This window comes from Coregonus lavaretus (genome assembly GCF_964263955.1).
Source record: "Coregonus lavaretus genome assembly, chromosome: 2".
NCBI classification, from domain to species: domain Eukaryota; kingdom Metazoa; phylum Chordata; class Actinopteri; order Salmoniformes; family Salmonidae; genus Coregonus; species Coregonus lavaretus.
In genome coordinates this window covers 31,678,602-31,702,560 of record NC_139989.1, presented here as the reverse complement: position 1 = coordinate 31,702,560, position 23,959 = coordinate 31,678,602, and the positions used below count along the sequence as shown (strand labels likewise).

Sequence of the window (23,959 nt, the reverse complement as noted above, 5' to 3'; positions counted from 1 at the left end):
TTCCCACAGGGGGCCAGTATGAAAAAAAACAGAAACAAAAAAATGTATGCATTCACTAACTGTAAGTCGCTCTGGATAAGAGCGTCTGCTAAATGACTAAAATGTAAATGTCAAAAAATGTAGTGAATTCTGTGCAAGACTTTGAACTGAATTAAACCTAAGTGAGCACAGGGGGGAAATGGTTAAGCCATCAAATTGACTGTCAAAAGAGGGCGGAAATCACCTATTTAATTTTTTTATAGTTGTAGTGTGTGATAGTTGCTAGATAATCAGTCAGAGTATTGTCTTGTAAAGAGGTTGGTGATTATATATGACATTTATATTGATTCTCATTTCGGTCTTCTTTTAATGCAGCCATGTCTGATGTAGAGGAGGAATACGAGTGAGTATGGAAATAGTATACACCACCGATGTAATGCTGTGATGGCCACTTTCTTGGTTTAAATGTAAATACTGAATTGGTAACTGAATCTCTCTCGCTCTCTCTCACACACACACTATTGCCCCCCCCCCCCCCCCTTATCTCTCTCTCTCTCTGGTAGGGGGGAGCAGGCAGAAGGTGAGTGGGCTGCTGTGCTAAGGCGTTAGTGTTGTTATTAATGTTGGACCACACCTGGCCTTGCATGTGGAAGTCTATGACCCTGTTATTATTAGCTCCTATTGCTTTCAACACATGGTTTTTAAGCCCCCAAGCCTCTGCCATCTATTAGCCACACACTCTCCATCTCTCTTTTCATCTCCCTCCATTCCTTTAATCCTCTATCTCTTTCATTATCATTCTAATGTCTCTCTCCATCCCCTCGTCTCATTTGTGTCATTTTCTTCTCCACACTTGTCTTTCTTAGTTTTTTCCCCTATGTCTACCGCATTGCCTTGATTTTGTCATTGCCCCATGTCCCTTCTCTTGTCCTCTGAACTGCTCTCTGACTTTCTTTCTCCCCATTTGGCTCTACTCTCTCTCTCTCGCGCGCGCTCTCTCTCTCTCTCTCTCTCTCTCTCTCTCTCTCCAGAGGAGGAGGAGCAGGAGGTGGAGCCAGAGGAGCCAGAAGAAGAACCGCAGGAGGAGGATGGAGGAGGTGAAACTAGTTGTCTCTCAAATGACACCCTATATGTACAATAACACTGCATTACTTTTGGCTGTGTTTCAAATGACAATCTATATCCCCTACAACACAACAGTACTTTAGACTGGTCGTGTCCCAAATTACACCCTATATCCCCTACAACACTCTACTACTTTAAAGTAACTATGGCTGTCTCAAATGACACCCTATATCGTGTATAACACTACACCACTTTAGACTAGAACCATGTGACTTGCTCTATGTGACTTTGGCTAGAGGTAGTCCATTAGTGCTATTTGGGTTCTTAATTGGATTCGTTCCGACATTTCTTGATTTCTTGTTGTGTTTATCTGTATATTTTTTAAATAATTTGTGTACTTGTTTGACAAGTTACTGCATTGTTAGAGGCTAGTAACATAAGCATTTTGCTGCACCAGCTATAACATCTGCTAAACTGTGCGCGCAACCAATAAACTTTGATTTGATTACATGGGAATTGCCTAGGATGTCATGCCAAATGATGATTAGCCCACTGTCTAGAAATAGCCAATCAGAATCTAGAGATGAACAGACCTCACAAATCATCATCAGCGACAGAACCTGTCTGTCCAATCAAACTGACTTCAGAGCCGAGGTCACTCAGATGAGACACTGATGACATCCGTAGTATCTTAATGAGCAAGGTATTCTGTTCATAATGCCTGACTAGTGGGTGATACACTCTGACCTGTCAATATGCTTTATGTCCCGCTTCCATTGGCTGACCCTGTGCTGGTCCTGGCCATCAGAGCAACAAGAGTACACAGGTAGGGTGAGAACACATTATACCATCTATTCAAATACCACCAATTGCTTACAGAAAGAAATATAAACTAAATAAACGCCAATAAAATAAAAAATCATTATATGATCTATATCTATGGATTACATATAGGGTTATTCCATTCTATTTAGCCTCAATCTATTTTTGGTATGGTTTTCACAGTTGTTGTTATTGCTGCAGTACTTTTCAGTGTTCAACTGCTTGTTTTTGTTGCTTGCTGCTTAGTATTTTACTTTTTTATGCTCTGCACTTCCTTATGTGGAGACAATGTACAATATACATGGAGTGTGCAAAACATTAGGAACACCTTCATAATATTAAGTTGCAACTCTTTTGCCCTCAGAACAGCCTCTATTCGTAGGGGCATGCACTTTACAAGGTGTCATGTGTTCCACAGGGAAGTTGGCTGGATGTCCTTTGGGTGATGGACCATTCTTGATACACACGGGAAACTGTTGAGCGTGAAAAACCCAGCAGTGTTGGAGTTCTTGACACACTCAAACCTGTGCGCCTAGCACCTGCTACCATACCTCATTCAAAGGCACTTAAATATTTTGTCTTGCCCATTCACCATATGAATGGCACACATACACAATCCATGTCTCAATTGGCTTAAAAATCCTTCTTTAACCTGTATCCTCCCCTTTATCTACAGTGATTGAAGTGGATTTTACAAGTTACATCAAAAAGGGATCATAGCTTTCACCTTTATTCACCTGGTCAGTCTATGTCATGGAAAGAGCAGCGGTTCCGAATGTTTTGTACACTCAGTGCATATCCTCATGTGTAGAACATTTGCGATTACTTCTTGTGTGTACGTAATTATGAACGTTTGTACATTACAAGTCTCAAAAAACTACATTTCCCTCTAGTAGCTGTTGGGGTCACACAGTTGTAGTCAATGATGTGGCCCTCAGTGCATGATGGGAAATGTGAGTTTTCCTAAGCTTGTTGGCACCACTGCATTAAACTTACTCTCTCTTCAATCGTTCCATATCTCTCTTTTCGCACACCTCCCTCCTTCCCTCTGTTTTTCCTATTTGCACTTGTTTTTACCTCATTTTTTATTTTCTAAATGTTCTCCTTCAATCTTTTATCCTATCTCTATCTCTCTCACCATTCCCATCTCTCTCTCTCTCTCTCTCTCTCTCTCTCTCTCTCTCAATATCTACTGTATATATCTCTCTCTTTTCTCTCTCTCTCGCTCTCTCTCTCTCTCTCTCTCTCTCTCTCTCTCTCTCGCTCTCTCTGCCTTTGGCACATCAGAGCAGGAAGCTCAGGAGGAGGAAGGTGAGATTGATTGTGGGAGTGATTCTAACACACCTGAGGTACACATTGATTTTGTTGGTTTTTAATCACATTAAATCTAACCTATATTTGAAATGCCTGTATGAAGGAGGAATCATGTGCTCTCTTTAACTCATGGCCTCATCAACAAAGCTGTACTGTTGCTGTAGCTACACACACTGACACTTCATTGATGATGATGATGATGATGATGATGATGGTGCATGCTATTGCTCCTGTTGTACTCTGGAGGTCAAATACTAACTTCAGATCTGCAGGCGTAACTCAAATCTTTTTTTGTACACCCTTTTGACATCAATTTATGATTTACGCAAAACGTATTGCCTTGTCTTTTTGTCCTGTTTTTGAGAATTGTGACCTCTATTTTCTTCAGGACTATGGATTTCAAATGACATCTTCAGAATGAGAACAAAAGCTATATTTCTGTTCTTTCATGTGTTAATACTTCTCTCTCTCTTTATCTCTCTCTCTCTCTACAGAGGAGAAACTCCCCATACCCAAGTATGTTCACTTTTGTATGTGGCAATTTTGCTTTGTGTGCATGTGTGACAAATAGGTCAAAACATGTATTTCTCTGTTCATCCTCAATTTCACTTATTTTCTCTCCTCCTTTCTCCTCTCTCTCTCTTTCTCTAAGGCCCATGGTGCCCCAGCTAGCCCCTCCCAAGATTCCAGAGGGGGATAGGGTGGACTTTGATGTGAGTGATGTCATCTCATATCAAGGAATTGGCCCACTATTGGGTCCTGATTGGCTGTTGCCCTTAAATTTCCAAATCCACTACAGAACATTACACCACATCTCTGAATAAGAATCTATTTAATCTCAATCCTCTCCTTTCCTCTCTTTCCCTCTCTCCCTCTCCCAGGACATCCACAGGAAGAGGATGGAGAAAGACCTCCTGGAGTTGCAGAGTCTGATTGACGTCCACTTTGACCAGAGGAAGAAGGAGGAGGAGGAGCTCATTGGGCTGAAGGACCGAATCGTGAGTCAACTTCCTGTTTACTTCATGTTAAAGTGTTGAAATGGAGGAAGTACAACCTTAACTATCTGAACTTGTCCAATAACAATGCTCAAATATTTTTTATTTAACATTTCGTCCCAACAGAACACAACCCTGGTCAAGGAGTGGACAAGCTCATGATAGAAAAAGTTGATATGAAAAAGTCAAAAGTCCTGTCCTCTCATCCTTTCCCTCTCTCATCCCCACAGGAGAAGCGTCGGTTTGAGAGGGCAGAGGTGCAGCGAGTTAGAGCGGAGAAGGAACGGGACCGGCAGAACAGGATTGCGGTAGGTCAAAACACACCCTTGCGGTACCTCAGGATTGTGGTAGGGCCGGGTACACACCTGTGGTACCCCTAGTACTTTTCCTTTCTAACTTTAGCATTCTCTCGTGCTCAGGAAGAACGGCAGAGAAAGGAAGATGAGGAGGCTAAAAAGAAGAACGATGACGAGGCCAAGAAGAAGAAGGTTCTTTCCAACATGGGGGCCAACTTTGGGGGCTTCCTGCAAAAGGTATTTATGTCCACTGTCATTCGCTTGTTAGCTTTAGGAACAGCTCTTTGGATTTATACAGTATTTCATTAAGATAAATATCTATTTGGTTGCTCAACTTACAGTTGCGGGCATGTTCTGTCAGACTGTTTTAAACATAGAAATAGAATTAGAACATGTAATTCTATATGGTTTGAAATTTGTGAAGTTCTAGGTGTGTTTGACATATATTTCAGGCAGAGCATCGTGGGAGGGGGAAGCGTCTAACGGGGAGAGAGATCAAGAGGAAGACCTTGGCTGAGAGACGACCCCCACTGGAGATCGACAACCTGAGAGAGGACGCCCTGAAGTGAGTCCTGGCCGATCACACCTGGGCCAAAATCTTCCTCCCACCACCACATCAGAGTTTTCAAGAATTCATGTCCAAAGCCCACACACCTGGCTGCCAACTGTGTTGCTATGGTTACCCCTCTCTCTTGGTCTCCCAGGAAACAGGCTCAGGAGATGTGGAACTGGATCTACACGCTGGAGTCTGATAAGTTTGACTTCATCGATCACATGAAGAAACAGAAATATCAGGTGGGAAGACCTGGACAGATGTACCAAAGGCAGAATCCATAGATGTTTAGGCTTGTGTGTAAGCGACTGTAGACGTCTGTTGTGTAGTATTTGTGAAATCACTGATGCAATGTGATCTCTTGTGTAATTTTTTTGTGTGCAGATTATCGTTCTCTTGAATAGAATCACGAGTGCCCAGAAATTGTAAGTACAGTAACCCTATTCAATTTCTTGGTTTCTTTATGTGAACTTTTTTTGCCACTTTTTCAGTAACGTGTTTGTATGGTATGTGCATTTATCTACGAATAGTTGTTTCTGAACTTATCTCTCTTTCTCCCTTTCTCTCTCCCCTGTAGTAAAAAGGTCCATGGTAAGGGGAAGGTCGGTGGTCGTTGGAAGTAAAGATACTCCCGCTCTCATAGGGCAGAAGGGAGAAGACGACTTTGGAGGGAAGAAGAAAGGAGGGAGATCCCACCCTCCCCTCTTCCATCTTTCCTCTCTTATTGTGGCCACCCTCTCCTTTGGCATGTCCTCATGTGTTTCATTGCAAAATACAAGTTATTATAATATGTATTGATAATAAAAAACGGTGTACACTCACTGAGGTTGCTAGCTTGATGTTCCTCTGGAAATTGTCACACATACACTTTTATTACTTTATTGGGAGTGTGGGAGAAAGTATAATGACTCAAAATCGACCTTAGATCAGTGTCTAGGCTGGCCAACGTCACTCCCACATTACTCAACTAGGGAAACGCTGCCCTCTGCTGGAGAGATGTGTAACACCCTCTGTAGCGCTAGATACTGTAGGTACAGTACACCAGGATTACCACTAATTAGACACACGCATTGGTTTAAACACATTCAACACACATATTACCGGACACTAGAAACCATTATTACAGCACACACTAGTAATCATCAACACATACTAGACAGGCAGAAGGGAGTTATAGGCCTGATCTACTTGCAGAGAGCTCAGTAATTACATTGTCTCACGTGTGTGGAGGAACACATAAACACACACACGTACATCAACACACACACGTACACACACACACGCTCCATTCAATCTGTATCGCTGAAGCGTAACATATTCTGCAATAGAAATGTAAAAGTCATTTCCGATTGAACCAACATGTTTAACGTGAATGCAGTTTCCGCTAACGCGAGAACATTGCATTTAAATGTCAATCACGCTGTATGAAATATGAAATTATCTTAAAATGTTAACGTGGATCTTCCGGGCTCTATTCAATCCATATCACGGAAATTCAGCATTACAGCGTGTTGACTTTTAAAGGCAATGTTCCCCCGTTAGCGATTGGTCCAATGTCAGTGTAGCTTGTACATGTGTGGCTGCGGGGGTGTGCTTGTTGTGTGTCCCCTTACAGAAAAACCACATGATTTGACATGTGAAAACGTGTTTTTGGAACACTTCACGTGATATTTCACATGTGAAAACATGTTTTTGGAACACTACACATGAAAAAATGTCTTTATGATACACACAGTGTTTTCAACTTACACATTTGACATACAGTACCAGTCAAAAGTTTGGACAAACCAACTCATTCAAGGGTTTTTCTTAGTTTTTACTATTTTCTACATTGTAGAATAATAGTGAAGACATCATAACTATGAAATAACACATATGGAATCATGCTGTAACCAAAAAAGTTTTAAACAAATCAAAATATATTTTATATTTGAGATTCTTCAAACAGCCATCCTTTGCCTTGATGACAGCTTTGCAAACTCTTGGCATTCTCTCAACCAGCTGCACCTGGAATGCTTTTCCAACAGTCTTGAAGGAGTTCTCACATATGCTGAGCACTTGTTGGCTGCTTTTCCTTCACTCTGCGGTCCAACTCATCCCAAATCATCTCAATTTGGATGAGGTCGGGGGGTTGTGGAGGCCAGGTCATCTGATGCAGCACTTCTTCGCTCTCCTTCTTGGTCAAATAGGCCTTAAACAGCCTGGAGGTGTGTTGGGTCATTGTTCTGTTGAAAAACAAATTATAGTCCCACTAAGCCCAAACCAGATGGGATGACGTATCGCTGCAGAATGCTATGGTAGCCACGCTGGTTAAGTGTGCCTTGAATTCTAAATAAATCACAGACAGTTTCACCAGCACGCCCACACCATAACACCTCCTCCTCCAAGCTTTACGGTGCGAACTACACATGTGGAGATCATCCGTTCACCCACACCGCGTCTCACAAAGACACAGCGGTTTGAACCAAAAATCTCAAATTTGGACTCATCAGACCAAAGGACAAATTTCCACCTGTCTAATGTCCATTGCTCGTGTTTCTTGGTCCAAGCAGGTCTCTTCTTCTTATTGATGTCCTTTAGTAGTGGTTTCTTTGCAGCAATTCGACCACGAAGGCCTGAATCACACAATCCCCTCTAAACAGTTGATGTTGAGATGTGTCTGTTACTTGAACTCAGTGAATAATTAATTTGGGCTGCAATATATTTTGATTTGTTTAACACTTTTTTGATTACTACATGATTCCATATGTGTTATTTCATAGTTTTGATGTCTTCACTATTATTCTATAATGTAGAAAATAGTAAAAATAAATATATATATATATGTATACTGTACATTCAGAAAGTATTCAGACCCCTTGACCTTTTCCACATTTTGTTACGTTACAGCCTTACTCTAAAATTGATTTGATTCATTGTTTTCCTGATCAATCTACACACAATACCCCATAATGAAAAAGCGAAAATAGGTTTTTTGAAATGTTTGCATTTATTACAAATAAAAACAGAAATACCTTATTTACATAAGTATTTAGACCCTTTGCTATGAGACTCAAAATTTAGCGCAGGTGCATCCTGTTTCCATTGATCATCCTTGAGATGTTTCTACAACTTGATTGGAGTCAGCCTGTGGTAAATTCAATTAATTGGACATGATTTGGACAGGTACGCACCTGTCTATATTAGGTCCCACTGTTGACAGTGCATGTCAGAGCAAAAACCAAGCCATGAGGTCGAAGGAATTGTCTGTATAGCTCCGAGACAGGATTGTGTCGAGGCAAAGATCTGGGGAAGGGTACCAAAAAAATTATGCAGCATTGAAGGTCCCCAATAACACAGTGGCCTCCATCATTCTTCAATGGAAGAAGTTTGGAACCACCAAGACTCTTCCTAGAGCTGGCCACCCGGCCAAACTGGGCAATCGGGGGAGAAGGGCCTTGGTCATGGAGGTGACCAAGAACCCAATGGTCACTCTGACAGCGCTCCAGAGTTCCTCTGTGGAGATGGGAGAACCTTCCAGAAGGACAACCATCTCTGCAGCACTCCACCAATCAGGCCTTTATGGTAGAGTGGCCAGACGGAAGCCACTCCTCAGTAAAAGGCACATGACAGCCCACTTGGAGTTTGCCAAAAGGCATCTAAAGGACTCTCAGACCATGAAAAACAAGATTCTCTGGTCTGATGAAACCAAGATTAAACTCTTTGGCCTGAATGCCAAGCGTCACGTCTAGAGGAAACCTTGCACCATCCCTACGGTGAAGCACGGTGGTGGCAGCATAATGCTGTGGGGATGTTTTTCAGTGGCAGGGACTGGAGCAAAGATGAACGGAGCAAAGTACAGAGAGATCCTTGATGAAAACCTGCTCCAGAGTGCTCAGGACCTCAGACTGGGGCGAAGGTTCACCTTCCAAAAGGACAACGACCCTAAGCACACAGCTAAGACAACGGAGGAGTGGCTTCGGGACAAGTCTCTGAATGTCCTTGAGTGGCCCAGCCAGAGGCCGGACTTGAACCCGATCGAACATCTCTGGAGAGACCTGAAAATAGCTGTGCAGCGACGCTCCCCATCCAACCCGACAGAGCTTGAGAGGATCTGCAGAGAAGAATGGGAGAAACGCCCCAAATACAGGTGTGCCAAGCTTGTAGCTTCATACCCAAGATGACTCGAGGCTGTAATCGCTGTCAAAGCTGCTTCAACAAAGTACTGAGTAAAGGGTCTGAATATTTATGTAAATGTTATATTTCCGTGTTTTATTTGTAATAAATTAGCAGACATTTCTAAAAACATGTTTTTGCTTTGTCATTATAGGTTATTGTGTGTAGATTGATGAGGGGAAAAAACAATTTAATCAATTTTAGAATAAGGCTGTAAAGTAACAAAATGTGGAAGAATTCAAGGGGTATGAATACTTTCAGAATGCACTGTATATCTGTCTCTCCCCCAGCTTCCCCCCCCCCCTCCCTCCTCTCTCTCTAAATCCCTGCTCACATGTTTGGCTGAGGCCAGTCAAGCGCGTCAGACAGACAGACAGACAAAGAGGGAGCAAAGAGGACACAGAAATAATCCAGTCTTTTTGGGCTCTATTAAATCCGTATCACGTAAATTCAGCATTACAGCGTTACCCTTCACGTGACACTTCACATGTGAAAACATGTTTTTGGAACACTACACATGAAAAAATTTCATTATGATACACACAGTGTTTTCAACTTACACATTTGACATACAGTACCAGTCAAAGGTTTGGACACACCTACTCATTCAAGGGTTTTTCTTTGTTTTTACTATTTTCTACATTGTAGAATAATAGTGAAGACGTCAAAACTATTAAATAACACATATGGAATCATCTAGCCACTGGGATTTTTCCCCATTCTTCAAGGCAAAACTGCTCCAGCTCCTTCAAGTTGGATGGGTTCTGCTGGTGTACAGCAATCTTTAAGTCATACCACAGATTCTCAATTGGACTGAGGTCTGGGCTTTGACTAGGCCATTCCAAGACATTTAAATGTATCCCCTTAAACCACTCAAGTGTTGCTTATGCTTAGGGTCATTGTCCTGCTGGAAGGTGAACCTCCATCCCAGTCTCAAATCTCTGGAAGGCTGAAACAGGTTTCCCTCAAAAATGTCCCTGTATTTAGCACCATCCATCATTCCTTCAATTCTGACCAGTTTCCCAGTCCCTGCCGATTAAAAACATCCCCACAGCATGATGCTGCCACCACCATGCTTCACTGTGGGGATGGTGTTCTCGGGGTGATGAGAGGTGTTGGGTTTGCACCAGACATAGTGTTTTCCTTGATGGCCAAAAAGCTCAATTTTAGTCTCATTTGACCAGAGTACCTTCTTCCATATGTTTGGGGAGTCTCCCACATGCCTTTTGGCAAACACCAAACGTGTTTGCTTATTTTATTCTTTAAATAATGGCTTTTTTTCTGGCCACTCTTCCATAAAGCCCAGCTCTGTGAAGTGTACGGCTTAAAGTGGTCCTATGGACAGATACTCCAATCTCCGCTGTGGAGCTTTGCAGCTCTTTCAGGGTTATCTTTGGTCTCTTTGTTGCCTCTCTGATTAATGCCCTCCTTGTCTGGTCTGTGAGTTTTGGTGGGCGGCCCTCTCTTGGCAGGTTTGTTATGGTGCCATATTCTTTCAATTTTTTAATAATGGATTTAATGGTGCTCCATGGGATGTTCAAAGTTTCTGATATTTTTTTATAACCCAACCCTGATCTGTACTTCTCCACAACTTTGTCCCTGACCTGTTTGGAAAGCTCCTTGGTCTTCATTGTGCCGCTTGCTTCGTGGTGCCCCTTGATTAGTGGTGTTGCTGACTCTGGGGCCTTTCAGAACAGGTGTATATATACTGAGATCATGTGACAGATCATGTGACACTTAGATTGCACACAGGTGGAGTTTATTTAACTAATTATGTGACTTCTGAAGGTAATTGGTTGCACCAGATCTTAGGGGCTTCATAGCAAAGGGGGTGAATACATATGCATGCATGCACCACTTTTCCGTAATTAATTTTTTCGAATTTTTTGAAACAAGTAATTTTTTTTATTTCACTTCACCAATTTGGACTATTTTGTGTATGTCCATTACATGAAATCCAAATAAAAATCCATTTAAATTACAGGTTGTAATGCAACAAAATAGGAAAAACGCCAAGGGGGATGAATACTTTTGCAAGGCACTGTATATCCACACATTCTTGAAAATAAGAGTATGGTTATGGTACAATGAAGTTCCCTGGTTTACAAAAATGTCAAAGGTACACATAAGGTACCTTCAGAAGTACACATAGGGATTCACATGGTCGGTACCTTTAAGGATACATGTGCAGATAATCTAGTATAATGGTACATTTTTCTACACAATAAATTCAATATAAGGTACAATCATTACTGAACTTCGAATGTAGGTGAGGGCAATGTGCTGGCACATGTTATGTTTTGTGCCAACCATCAGCTGAAATGTTGTATGAGTTTAAGTGGTTTATCTTTACGTTGATGAAGGTTGAGCTCCTCTTTTATACTGTCAGTGCTGCAATCTTTGTGAGAACTTGTGACAGTCAAGAGCTGCACTGTTAAGAGATTACTATGCAGTTTCCAGTAGTGTAATGGCAGCTGATTCACGGAAAGTTAATGTAAAAATTTGATTAACTTATCGGTGGTCAGTTATTGTAAAGTTCATAGGAATTTGCTGTAACTAATTTGTCATGCTCACTGACCTGAGTGAGTATAACAATGACATGGTTACCAGATGTATTGTATGGCTTTTTGATATCATATGCACTTATATCAGCCTTTAATATGGTTTGAGAACTTCCACTGTACATGACCAGAATACAAGATATCAAATCAACTGGGATGACATTCCCTCTCATGGGAGACCAAAAAGAGCTATCTGGAAGCCACGCCGCCAATAAGGTACACCTGCAATATTCTGATAGGCTGCAGCTGCTACAGTATGCTGCCAATTAGCAAGTAATGTTGCATGTTGTCAACAGAATAGTCAGTGAAGGCACAGTAGGTTACTGGCATGTATTGCTAGTGGCACCAAGTTGCTTGTAGGTTACTGGCAACATTTTGCCAGTAAGTTATTGTGAACTACGATCATGGATATCCTACCAACGGGACATTAAAAACTGTAATATCTTATGTTTCACCGAGTCGTGGCTGAACGACATGGATAACATACAACTGGCGGGATATACGCTGCATCGGCTAGTTAGAACAGCTGCCTCCGGTAAGACAAGGGGTGGCGGTCTGTGTATATTTGTAAAAAAACAGCTGGTGCACGAAATCTAATATTAAGGAAGTCGGTAGAGTATCGTATCGCATGATAAGCTGTAGACCACACTATTTACCAAGAGAGTTTTCATCTATATTTTTCGTATATATCTGTCTATTTACCACCACAAACCGATGCTGTCACTAAGAATGCACTCAATGAGCTATATAAGGCCATAAGCGAACAGGAAAACGCTCATCCAGAGGCGGCGCTCCTAGTGGCCGGGGACATTAATGCAGGGAAACTGAAATCCGTTTGACCTAATTTCTACCAGCATGTTAAATGTGCAACCAGAGGGAAAAAAACTCTAGACCACCTTTACTCCACACATAGAGATGCGTACAAAGCTCTCCCTCGCCCTCCATTTGGCAAATCTGACCATAACTCTATGCTCCTGATTCCTGCTTACAGGCAAAAACTAAAGCGGGAAGCGCCCGTGACTCAGTCAATAAAGAAGTGGTCAGATGACGCAGATGCTAAGCTACAGGACGGTTTTGCTAGCACAGACTGGAATATGTTCCGGGATTCTTCCGATGGCATTGAGGAGTACACCACATCAGTCACTGGCTTCATCAATAAGTGCATTGATGACGTTGTCCCCACAGTGACCGTACGTACATACCCTAACCAGAAGCCATGGATTACAGGCAACATCCGCACTGAGCTAAAGGGTAGAGCTGCCGCTTTCAAGGAGAAATCTCTAACCCGGAAGCTTATAAGAAATCCTGCTATGTCCTCCGACGAACCATCAAACAGGCAAAGCGTCAATACAGGACTAAGATTGAATAGAACTACACTGGTGTTGACGCTCGCCGGATGTGGCAGGGCTTGCAAACTATTACAGACTAAAAAGGGAAGCACAGCCGTGAGCTGCCCAGTGACACGAACCTACCAGATGAGCTAAATTACTTCTACGCTCGCTTCGAGGCAAGCAACACTGAAGCATGCATGAGACCATCAGCTGTTCCGGACGACTGTGTGATCACACTCTCCGTAGCCGATGTGAGTAAGACCTTTAAACAGGTCAACATTCACAAGGCTGTAGGGCCAGACGGATTACCAGGACGTGTACTCCGAGCATGCGCTGACCAACTGGCAAGTGTCTTCACTGACATTTTCAACCTGTCCCTGACTGAGTCTGTAATACCAACATGTTTCAAGCAGACCACCATAGTCCCTGTGCCCAAGAACACTAAAGTAACCTGCCTAAATGACTACCGACCCGTAGCACTCACGTCTGTAGCCATGAAGTGCTTTGAAAGGCTGGTCATGGCTCACATCAACATCATTATCCCAGAAACCCTAGACCCACTCCAATTTGCATACCACCCCAACAGATCCACAGATGATGCAATCTCTATTGGACTCCATGCTGCCCTTTCCCACCTGAACAAAAGGAACACCTACGTGAGAATGCTATTCATTGACTACAGCTCAGCGTTCAACACCATAGTGCCCTCAAAGCTCATCACTAAGCTAAGGACCCTGGGACTAAACACCTCCCTCTGCAACTGGATCCTGGACTTCCTGACGGGCCGCCCTCAGGTGGTAAGGGTGGTTAACAACACATCTGCCACGCTGATCCTCAACATGGGGGCCCCTCAGGGATGCATGCTCAGTCCCCTCCTGTACTCCCTGTTCATCCATGACTGCATGGCCAGGCGCGACTCCAACACCATCATTAAGTTTGCCGACGACTCAACAGTGGTAGGCCTGATCACCGACAATGATGAAACAGCCTGTAGGGAGGAGGTCAGAGACCTGGCCGTGTGGTGCCAGGATAACAACCTCTCCCTCAACGTGATCAAGACAAAGGAGATGATTGTGGACTACAGGAAAAAGAGGACCGAGCACGCCCCTTTCTCATCGACAGGGCTTTAGTGGAGCAGGTTGAGAGCTTCAAGTCCACATCACCAACAAACTATCATGGTCCAAACACACCAAGACAGTCGTGAAGAGGGCACGACAAAGCCTATTCCCCCTCAGGAGACTGAAAAGATTTGGCATGGGTCCTCAGATCCTCAAAAAGTTATACAGCTGCACCATCGAGAGCATCCTGACTGGTTGCATCACTGCCTGGTATGGCAACTTCTTGGCCTCCGACCGCAAGGCACTACAGAGGGTAGTGTGCATGGCCCAGTATATCACTGGGGCCAAGCTTCCTGCCATCCAGGACCTCTATACCAGTGTCAGAGGAAGGCCCTAAAAATTATCAAAGACTCCAGCCACCCTAGTCATAGACTGTTCTCTCTGCTACCGCACGGCAAGCAGTAGCGGAGCGCCAAGTCTAGGTCCAAAAGGCTTCTTAACAGCGTCTACCCCCAAGTCATAAACTCCTGAACAGCTAATCATGGCTACCCGGACAATTTGCTTTGTTCCCCCACCCCCTATTTTACGCTGCTGCTACTCTCTGTTTATTATCAATGCATAGTCACGTTAATAACTCTACCTACATGTACATATTACCTAAATTACCTCGACTAACCTGTGCCCCCGCACATTGACTCTGTGCCGTTACCTCCTGTATATAGCCTCGCTACTGTTATTTTACTGCTGCTCTTTAATTGTTTTTTATTTATCAATTTTTTACTTAACACTTATTTTTCTTAAAACTGCATTGTTGGTTAAGGGCTTTTAAGTAAGCATTTCACTGTTCACCTGTTGTATTCGGCACATGTGACAAATAAACATTGATTTGATTTGATTTTAAATGGTTTCCAGTTAAAGAAATTACAAATTCACAGCAACTTCTAGCAACAAGTTACCATTAAATTACTGGAAAATACACAATAACCTCTGCTCTTACAAAGTTTGCAGCACAGACAGTGTCAAAGGAGGTGCTCAACTTGCATCGGCATAACCATCAAAAGCTTAAACTCCTACAACACTAAATGATGCCTTTTAATGTAAAATATTCTCAATTACATTTGACATCTGGGTTTTCACATATGCTCAAATGTTGCATCCCCATGTTGTAACATTTATTTCACATGAGATCATCTTTTCACATGCGCTATCGTTTTCACATGTTATCACATTAACTTCACCTAAAATCCCATGTGATCACGAGATCACATGAGATCACATGTGAAATTCATGTGGTTTTTCCCTAAGGGGTGTGTGTGTGACCGTCAGCATGTGTTCATACTCTTGTGGTTTTCTTTCTTTCTGCTTGCATTTTGTTTTTATATTTTGATGTGTGTATTTTCTGTCATTTATGTAATTCAGGGCTCGCTCATCTGTAATAAAGGTTAAATAAATAAATACTCAAGCTTCCAAATCTATCTGACCATCTATCTGGTAATTTTTTAAATTATTTATTTAGCTATTTACAACCACTCACATTACTACATTCAGGAGGTAAAACAGAGAAAGCTTTCACGTACTACGGTTTAACAAGAATACACGTTCATACACACAATACTGCCTTCTCTCACACAAAAAAAGCACAAAACAGTCAGCCATACTCATAACTTAACATCAAAATGGACACAATAGTAAAAACGTACAGTACAATTAGTCAATAGGCCAAAAATGAATAATAAAGAAGGAGAGAGTGCAGAAAGAACATATCAGAAATGTTATTCCAGCACTGCAGCGATGTACAGGTGGGTTGTAGTGTTTTGGCGGTAGTTACATTTTGCTTTCTTGGAGTTTCTATGTGAGTAGTGTGTTGTGTCATGATCAGCACTATTGTGGTCTTCGGGTGGAGCTTATCCACTGTTGTTTAGTTTTCAGGTCTTATGTTGTTTGTTTTAACATGTACAGGAATGTTCTGTGGCTGTGTGTGTGGGTGTGTGTATGTGTGTGTGTGCTTTTAGCGGATGGGTTTCTTCAGGGCCTCATCCACCTCCTCCTCAGGACACAGGGCGTGCCACTGGGCCACGGGACGTCTTGGATTGGCCAGCATGTCTGACCAATGGCGGAGGCCCACCCCTGAGGCGCCGAAGCCGATCCAAACCTTCCCGATGGCGTCGTTGCTGCCCAGCTTGTCGTAATCGTACACCGTGATCAACACTTGGACTTTCTGCAAGAGGAAAGGGAAGAGTGAAAAAAGCGTCAAGTTAAAATAGTCAGCTGAAACCAAAATACCACCACATGTACAGTGCTGTTCAACATACAGTAGGAAATGGCGGGAGAGTGCAATGTTCTAGAGAAAAGACGGGAGAGTCCTCAAACACAGGTCGCCCGATCCACAGGAAAACCCGTTATCACGACCCCAAGATGTCTTATGGGAAGTTTGGTGTACACACCTGTATTTGTCCGAATGGGATCTCGAAGCTGAAGCTTTCGTTGAAGTAGGGGTTCAGAGTGTTCTGTTTGACTGTCGTCTTCTTCTTCTTCAGCCGCTTGCCTTGGTACTGCAGCACCACTTTAACAAAGGGATCTGGTCGGAGAAGACATGGGGTAGAGAGGAATGTTAGTTACAGAAAACAGAGGTCAAACAGAGTGTGAGCCACTTCGATGAAGAACATTTAGGACGAATGATTGTGCAGTAAATTAGTGTGTACCGTCTGCAATGCCGTAATGCTTCCCAGTGGTTTAAGTTTTAATTAGTTTTAATTACTTCATGGGCGGCAGGTAGCTTAGTGGTTAAGAGCGTTGTGCCAGTAACCGAAAGGTCGCTGGTTCTAATCCCCGAGCCCACTAGGTGAAAAATCTGTCGATGTGCCCTTGAGCAAGGCACTTAACCCTAATTGCTCCTGTAAGTCGCTCTGGATAAGAGCGTCTGCTAAATGACCTATTATTATTATTATTATAAAATGTTGGCAACCTTATGTCATTAATAGGTCACAGCATGGCTACTATTGACTAGGAGAGTGTACCGCCACAGCATGGCTAGTATTGACTAGGAGAGTGTAATATCACAGCATGGCTAGTATTGACTAGGAGAGTGTAATATCACAGCATGGCTAGTATTGACTAGGAGAGTGTACCGCCACAGCATGGCTAGTATTGACTAGGAGAGTGTACCGCCACAGCATGGCTAGTATTGACTAGGAGAGTGTACCGCCACAGCATGGCTAGTATTGACTAGGAGAGTGTAATATCACAGCATGGCTAGTATTGACTAGGAGAGTGTAATATCACAGCATGGCTAGTATTGACTAGGAAAGTGTACCGCCACAGCATGGCTAGTATTGACTAGGAGAGTGTAATATCACAGCATGGCTAGTATTGACTAGGAGAGTGTACCGCCACAGCATGGCTAGTATTGACTAGGAGAGTGTACCGCCACAGCATGGCTAGTATTGACTAGGAGAGTGTACCGCCACAGCATGGCTAGTATTGACTAGGAGAGTGTAATATCACAGCATGGCTAGTATTGACTAGGAGAGTGTAATATCACAGCATGGCTAGTATTGACTAGGAGAGTGTAATATCACAGCATGGCTAGTATTGACTAGGAGAGTGTAATATCACAGCATGGCTAGTATTGACTAGGAGAGTGTAATATCACAGCATGGCTAGTATTGACTAGGAGAGTGTACCGCCACAGCATGGCTAGTATTGACTAGGAGAGTGTAATATCACAGCATGGCTAGTATTGACTAGGAGAGTGTAATATCACAGCATGGCTAGTATTGACTAGGAGAGTGTAATATCACAGCATGGCTAGTATTGACTAGGAGAGTGTAATATCACAGCATGGCTAGTAATGACTAGGAGAGTGTACCGCCACAGCATGGCTAGTATTGACTAGGAGAGTGTAATATCACAGCATGGCTAGTAATGACTAGGAGAGTGTACCGCCACAGCATGGCTAGTATTGACTAGGAGAGTGTACTGCCACAGCATGGCTAGTATTGACTAGGAGAGTGTAATATCACAGCATGGCTAGTATTGACTAGGAGAGTGTAACGCCACAGCATGGCTAGTATTGACTAGGAGAGTGTACCACCACAGCATGGCTAATATTGCCTAGGAGAGTGTAATATCACAGCATGGCTAGTATTGACTAGGAGAGTGTAATATCACAGCATGGCTAGTATTGACTAGGAGAGTGTAATATCACAGCATGGCTAGTATTGACTAGGAGAGTGTAATATCACAGCATGGCTAGTAATGACTAGGAGAGTGTAATATCACAGCATGGCTAGTATTGACTAGGAGAGTGTAACGCCACAGCATGGCTAGTATTGACTAGGAGAGTGTACCGCCACAGCATGGCTAGTATTGACTAGGAGAGTGTAATATCACAGCATGGCTAGTATTGACTAGGAGAGTGTACCGCCACAGCATGGCTAGTATTGACTAGGAGAGTGTACCGCCACAGCATGGCTAGTATTGACTAGGAGAGTGTACCGCCACAGCATGGCTAGTATTGACTAGGAGAGTGTAATATCACAGCATGGCTAGTAATGACTAGGAGAGTGTAATATCACAGCATGGCTAGTATTGACTAGGAGAGTGTAACGCCACAGCATGGCTAGTATTGACTAGGAGAGTGTACCGCCACAGCATGGCTAGTATTGACTAGGAGAGTGTACCACCACAGCATGGCTAATATTGACTAGGAGAGTGTAAGGACTAATAGAGGGTCACCTGACAAGCCTCCACAGTCCATCGCCTTCAGGTGCTTGGCCTCCATGATGTTGATGGTCAATTTACCGGCCGTGGGGACGTAGCGCAGAGAGATACAGATGTCCCCTAGCTTCTCTACCTGTGACCAGACAAACACACAGTTCGATATAGGTTGATATACAGAGACAGACAGACAGACACAGACAGGTAGATGTAAAAAAAACATGCACCCAAAACCCAAACAGACTGTATTCATCCTTCCTCACCTCCTCTTTCTCTCCTCCAACCAGATCCCTCCATTCGTGGAGTGGCTGAGCCAGGTCCACACTGTTCATAGAGATGGAGATCTGTCCAATCACGTCGTGTTTACCAAAGCGATCAAAGTCAAAGACCTGCAGGACCAGAGTCTGACCGCCCAGCTCCTGGTAGGGGATCTGTGGAGGGACACACAGAACAGGGAGGAGACGGTCAGGACTGAGAATTATTGACTACAGAAACCTCAGTACTGTAAGAGCTTTTCTAAGGGATTTACATATACACATGAATGAATACCACATCTCACTATCGCCATCTGTTCTCCAGCACCACAGACTGACCTTGAAGATGAAGGTCTCGTTGAACACAGGGCAGAGGTTCTTGCGCTGGACTTTGGTCTCAAACTTCTTCTTCTTGTCTGGCAGCATGTAGACTTTGACATAGGGGTCCGAGGTGCCGCCCATGTCCATGGCTGGCAGGTTCTCAGCCTGCAGGATGCCCACGATCAGCTGGAAGAGGGGGCAGAGAGGGGGAAAAGGTCAGAGGTAAGCAATGGCCTTCAAAATATTTTTAACAATGTCCGTAAGAACTGAACGCAGTGATAATTTAGGCGGATTTAGGCCGGGAATCAATCCATATAGGGCTATTGCGATGCAGCTTTTAAAGGGAACGATAAACGCAACAAATGACGTCTCAATCGGAAATTACATTTAAAAGTCAGTTGAAGTGCACTGTGCTATTATGCGGCTTGAATTGAATCCCGGTAAACATTGCATATATGTGACAAATTAGATGTGTACTGCAGCAGCACTCCAAAATAATTTTTGGGATGAAGTAGTGTTACGTTTGTGTTTGGTAAAATCTCAGGTATGTTGCGCACGGCAAGAGCGGTTTAGCAGATAGGAAATGTCCCCTGTAAAGGTCACAGCTTAAAGGTCATAGGTCACTGAAGACAAAAATAAGAGGTCAGAGGTTAAAGCTGAGATCTGAGCAGACAAAGAGCAGAGGTCAGAGAGCCTTTAGACATGTCAATAGTCAGACACTTCACATCCAGAAGGTAAAATGCCAGGGAGGACAAGACACACACACGCACACGAACGCATGCACACGAACGCACACACGGATACACACACACACACACACCTGGTTGTCAGTGAAGTTGTAGTCCAGGGTGAACTCCAGTTTTCCGAAATTCTCTTTTTCTTCCTCCTCTCCTTCCTTACCCTCTCCTTCCTTCATGACAGAGAACATCACATCAATCATTAATCACAGGTATCATTACACAGCCACTGCATTAGTCTCTCCCGTCACACAGATACTGTCACTACATCTGGAAATCACTTCAGATAATTTGAAAACCAGGTACTTGAACCCATTACACCACCCACTATATTGCCCTCCCTCCGTTTCCTCACACCTTGCCCTCCTCTCCTTCTCCGGCTCCCTCCTTCTTTCTTCTGCCTCGGCCTCCTTTCCTCTCGCGTACTTTCTTGGGCTTCTTGCCCTTGTTGATGCACTTCTTCCAGATACAGAAACCTAGACAGGCCACCAGAGCCAGCACCACCACCACTATGGCTCCTATTGCCCACATGGGCACTGGGGGAGAGACAGACATAGGCCTTATGTAGCCTTATGACATCTATAATACAACATACATAACAACATACATATAACATACATACAATACTTATGTAGCCTTATGACATCGATTATACAACATACATAGGTCTATGTAGCGTTATGACATACAGTGGGGGAAAAAAGTATTTAGTCAGCCACCAATTGTGCAAGTTCTCCCACTTAAAAAGATGAGAGAGGCCTGTAATTTTCATCATAGGTACACGTCAACTATGACAGACAAATTTAGAAAAAAGAATCCAGAAAATCATATTGTAGGATTTTTTATGAATTTATTTGCAAATTATGGTGAAAATAAGTATTTGGTCACCTACAAACAAGCAAGATATCTGGCTCTCACAGACCTGTAACTTCTTCTTTAAGAGGCTCCTCTGTCCGCCACTCGTTACCTGTATTAATGGCACCTGTTTGAACTTGTTATCAGTATAAAAGACACCTGTCCACAACCTCAAACAGTCACACTCCAAACTCCACTATGGCCAAGACCAAAGAGCTGTCAAAGGACACCAGAAACAAAATTGTAGACCTGCACCAGGCTGGGAAGACTGAATCTGCAATAGGTAAGCAGCTTGGTTTGAAGAAATCAACTGTGGGAGCAATTATTAGGAAATGGAAGACATACAAGACCACTGATAATCTCCCTCGATCTGGGGCTCCACGCAAGATCTCACCCCGTTGGGTCAAAATGATCACAAGAACGGTGAGCAAAAATCCCAGAACCACACGGGGGGACCTAGTCAATGACCTGCAGAGAGCTGGGACCAAAGTAACAAAGCCTACCATCAGTAACACACTACGCCGCCAGGGACTCAAATCCTGCAGTGACAGACGTGTCCCCCTGCTTAAGCCAGTACATGTCCAGGCCCGTCTGACGTTTGCTAGAGTGCATTTGGATGATCCAGAAGAGGATTGGGAGAATGTCATATGGTCAGATGAAACCAAAATATAACTTTTTGGTAAAAACTCAACTCGTCGTGTTTGGAGGACAAAGAATGCTGAGTTGCATCCAAAGAACACCATACCTACTGTAAAGCATGGGGGTGGAAACATCATGCTTTGGGGCTGTTTTTCTGCAAAGGGACCAGGACGACTGATCCGTGTAAAGGAAATAATGAATGGGGCCATGTATCGTGAGATTTTGAGTGAAAACCTCCTTCCATCAGCAAGGGCATTGAAGATGAAACATCTTTCAGCATGACAATGATCCCAAACACACCGCCCGGGCAACGAAGGAGTGGCTTCGTAAGAAGCATTTCAAGGTCCTGGAGTGGCCTAGCCAGTCTCCAGATCTCAACCCCATAGAAAATCTTTGGAGGGAGTTGAAAGTCCGTGTTGCCCAGCGACAGCCCCAAAACATCACTGCTCTAGAGGAGATCTGCATGGAGGAATGGGCCAAAATACCAGCAACAGTGTGTGAAAACCTTGTGAAGACTTACAGAAAACCTTTGACCTGTGTCATTGCCAACAAAGGGTATATAACAAAGTATTGAGAAACTTTTGTTATTGACCAAATACTTATTTTCCACCATAATTTGCAAATAAATTCATTAAAAATCCTACAATGTGATTTTCTGGATTTTTATTTCTCATTTTGTCTGTCATAGTTGACGTGTACCTATGATGAAAATTACAGGCCTCTCTCATCTTTTTAAGTGGGAGAACTTGCACAATTGGTGGTTGACTAAATACTTTTTTCCCAAACTGTATACACTGAGTGTACAAAACATTAAGGACACCTTCCTGATATTGAGTTGCAACCCACCCCCCCACCCCTTTTTGCCTTCAGAACAGGCTCAATTATTCGGGGCATGGACTCTACAAGGTGTCGAAGACATTCCAGAAGGATGCTGGGCCATGTTGACTCCAATGCTTCCAACAGTTGTGTCAAGTTGGCTGGATGTCCTTTGGGTGGTGGACCATTGTCGATAAGCATGAAAAACCCAGCAGCGTTGCAGTTCTTGACACAAACCGGTGCGCCTGGCACCTACTACCATACCACATTCAAAGGCACTTAAATATTTTGTCTTGCCCATTCACCCTCTGAATGGCACACATACACAATCCATGTCTCAATTGTCTCAAGGCTTAAAAATCCTTCTTTAACCTGTCTCCTCCCCTTCATCTACACTGATTGAAGTGGATTTAACAAGTGACATCAATAAGGGATCATGGCTTATTTTATTTTTTTTGTAAAGCAATTCAAAATATACAATATAGAAAAACAAACAGAGTATACTATAGAGTATCCAAACATTACAAACAACAGTCATAAAATGTAGATAGTAAGTATAAGCTGGAAGTAGAGGCCTAAGCATTGTTGTTCACTAATTTACCCCAAGTAGGGAGAGGATGGCGGGGTTGAAAAGTAATAAAGGGGAGTATATATATAAAAAACATGGGGGATTGGAAGTGATGTAGACAATTACATTGATGGAAGTTACAATCTATCTGCAATATTAAGCTGATCTACCCCCCCAAAAATAAAATAAAAAATAAAAAAATAAAAAATAACAACAGTCAGGGGAATACAGACTATACATTATATAAAGCCTTTGTAAAACTTACAAACATTCAAAGGGATCATAGCTGTCACCTGGATTCACCTGGACAGTCTATGTCATGGAAAGAACAGGTGTCCTTAATGTTTTGTACACTTAGTGTATAACACCATACATAGGCCTTGTGTAGACAATATTAACTTACTTTTGAGTTTATGATCTGTGGTAAGTGGAGGAAAAGCAGGGGATGAAATGAAAGAGAAGAAATTATGAGAGGACATTATGTGAAATGAAATGACACACACAGAATGAGTGTGTGTGTGTGTGTGTGCGTTCATTGTGTTCAGGGCTCACTTGGCATGTGGGTGAGTTCGTTGAAGAACTTGCTCTTCATGTTCTTGAACTGGTGGTCAGAGTGGTGGGTGGAGGGAGGGGCGGGGCCTGGGGGCGGCTTATCTCTCTCCTCAGCCGCCCGACGGGCCCGCGCTTGCACACTGGCCAATCGCATCTCAGCTTAGATAAAAGGCAGGGGAGACAAAAGAGCAATCACTTTAGAGCAGTGTAAGAAATATTTTAATATGCCATGAATTCTAAACATCCTGGTAAGTAAGTCAACTGGATAGGGTTAGGGTTGCGGCTAACCAACTCAGTGGCCTTGTGGTTCGAGTGTCCGCCCTGAGACTGGAAGGTTGGGAGTTCGATACACTGAAATAAATGAAGGTT

General features: G+C 43.2%; 2 protein-coding genes across 2 annotated transcripts; one reads left to right on the top strand and one right to left on the bottom strand.

Moving 5' to 3' along the window:
• Nucleotides 1-356: 356 nt before the first annotated feature.
• On the top strand, nucleotides 357-5,647 carry LOC311148486 (troponin T, slow skeletal muscle-like; the record flags this gene model as incomplete). Its single annotated transcript, XM_084185462.1, has 13 exons — nucleotides 357-382; nucleotides 543-559; nucleotides 1,011-1,076; nucleotides 3,154-3,177; nucleotides 3,675-3,696; nucleotides 3,833-3,893; nucleotides 4,062-4,178; nucleotides 4,406-4,483; nucleotides 4,595-4,708; nucleotides 4,924-5,036; nucleotides 5,176-5,266; nucleotides 5,409-5,449; nucleotides 5,602-5,647. 13 exons carry the CDS (start codon nucleotides 357-359, stop codon nucleotides 5,645-5,647), a joined length of 816 nt encoding a protein of 271 aa, XP_084041588.1.
• Nucleotides 5,648-16,137: 10,490 nt separating this feature from the next.
• On the bottom strand, nucleotides 16,138-23,744 carry LOC311103083 (synaptotagmin-2-like; the record flags this gene model as incomplete). The annotated part of the gene is made up of 9 exons (XM_084144617.1): nucleotides 16,138-16,347; nucleotides 16,574-16,707; nucleotides 18,867-18,984; nucleotides 19,112-19,279; nucleotides 19,442-19,609; nucleotides 20,244-20,333; nucleotides 20,518-20,696; nucleotides 23,442-23,456; nucleotides 23,591-23,744. 9 exons carry the CDS (start codon nucleotides 23,742-23,744, stop codon nucleotides 16,138-16,140), a joined length of 1,236 nt encoding a protein of 411 aa, XP_084000743.1.
• Nucleotides 23,745-23,959: the final 215 nt, after the last annotated feature.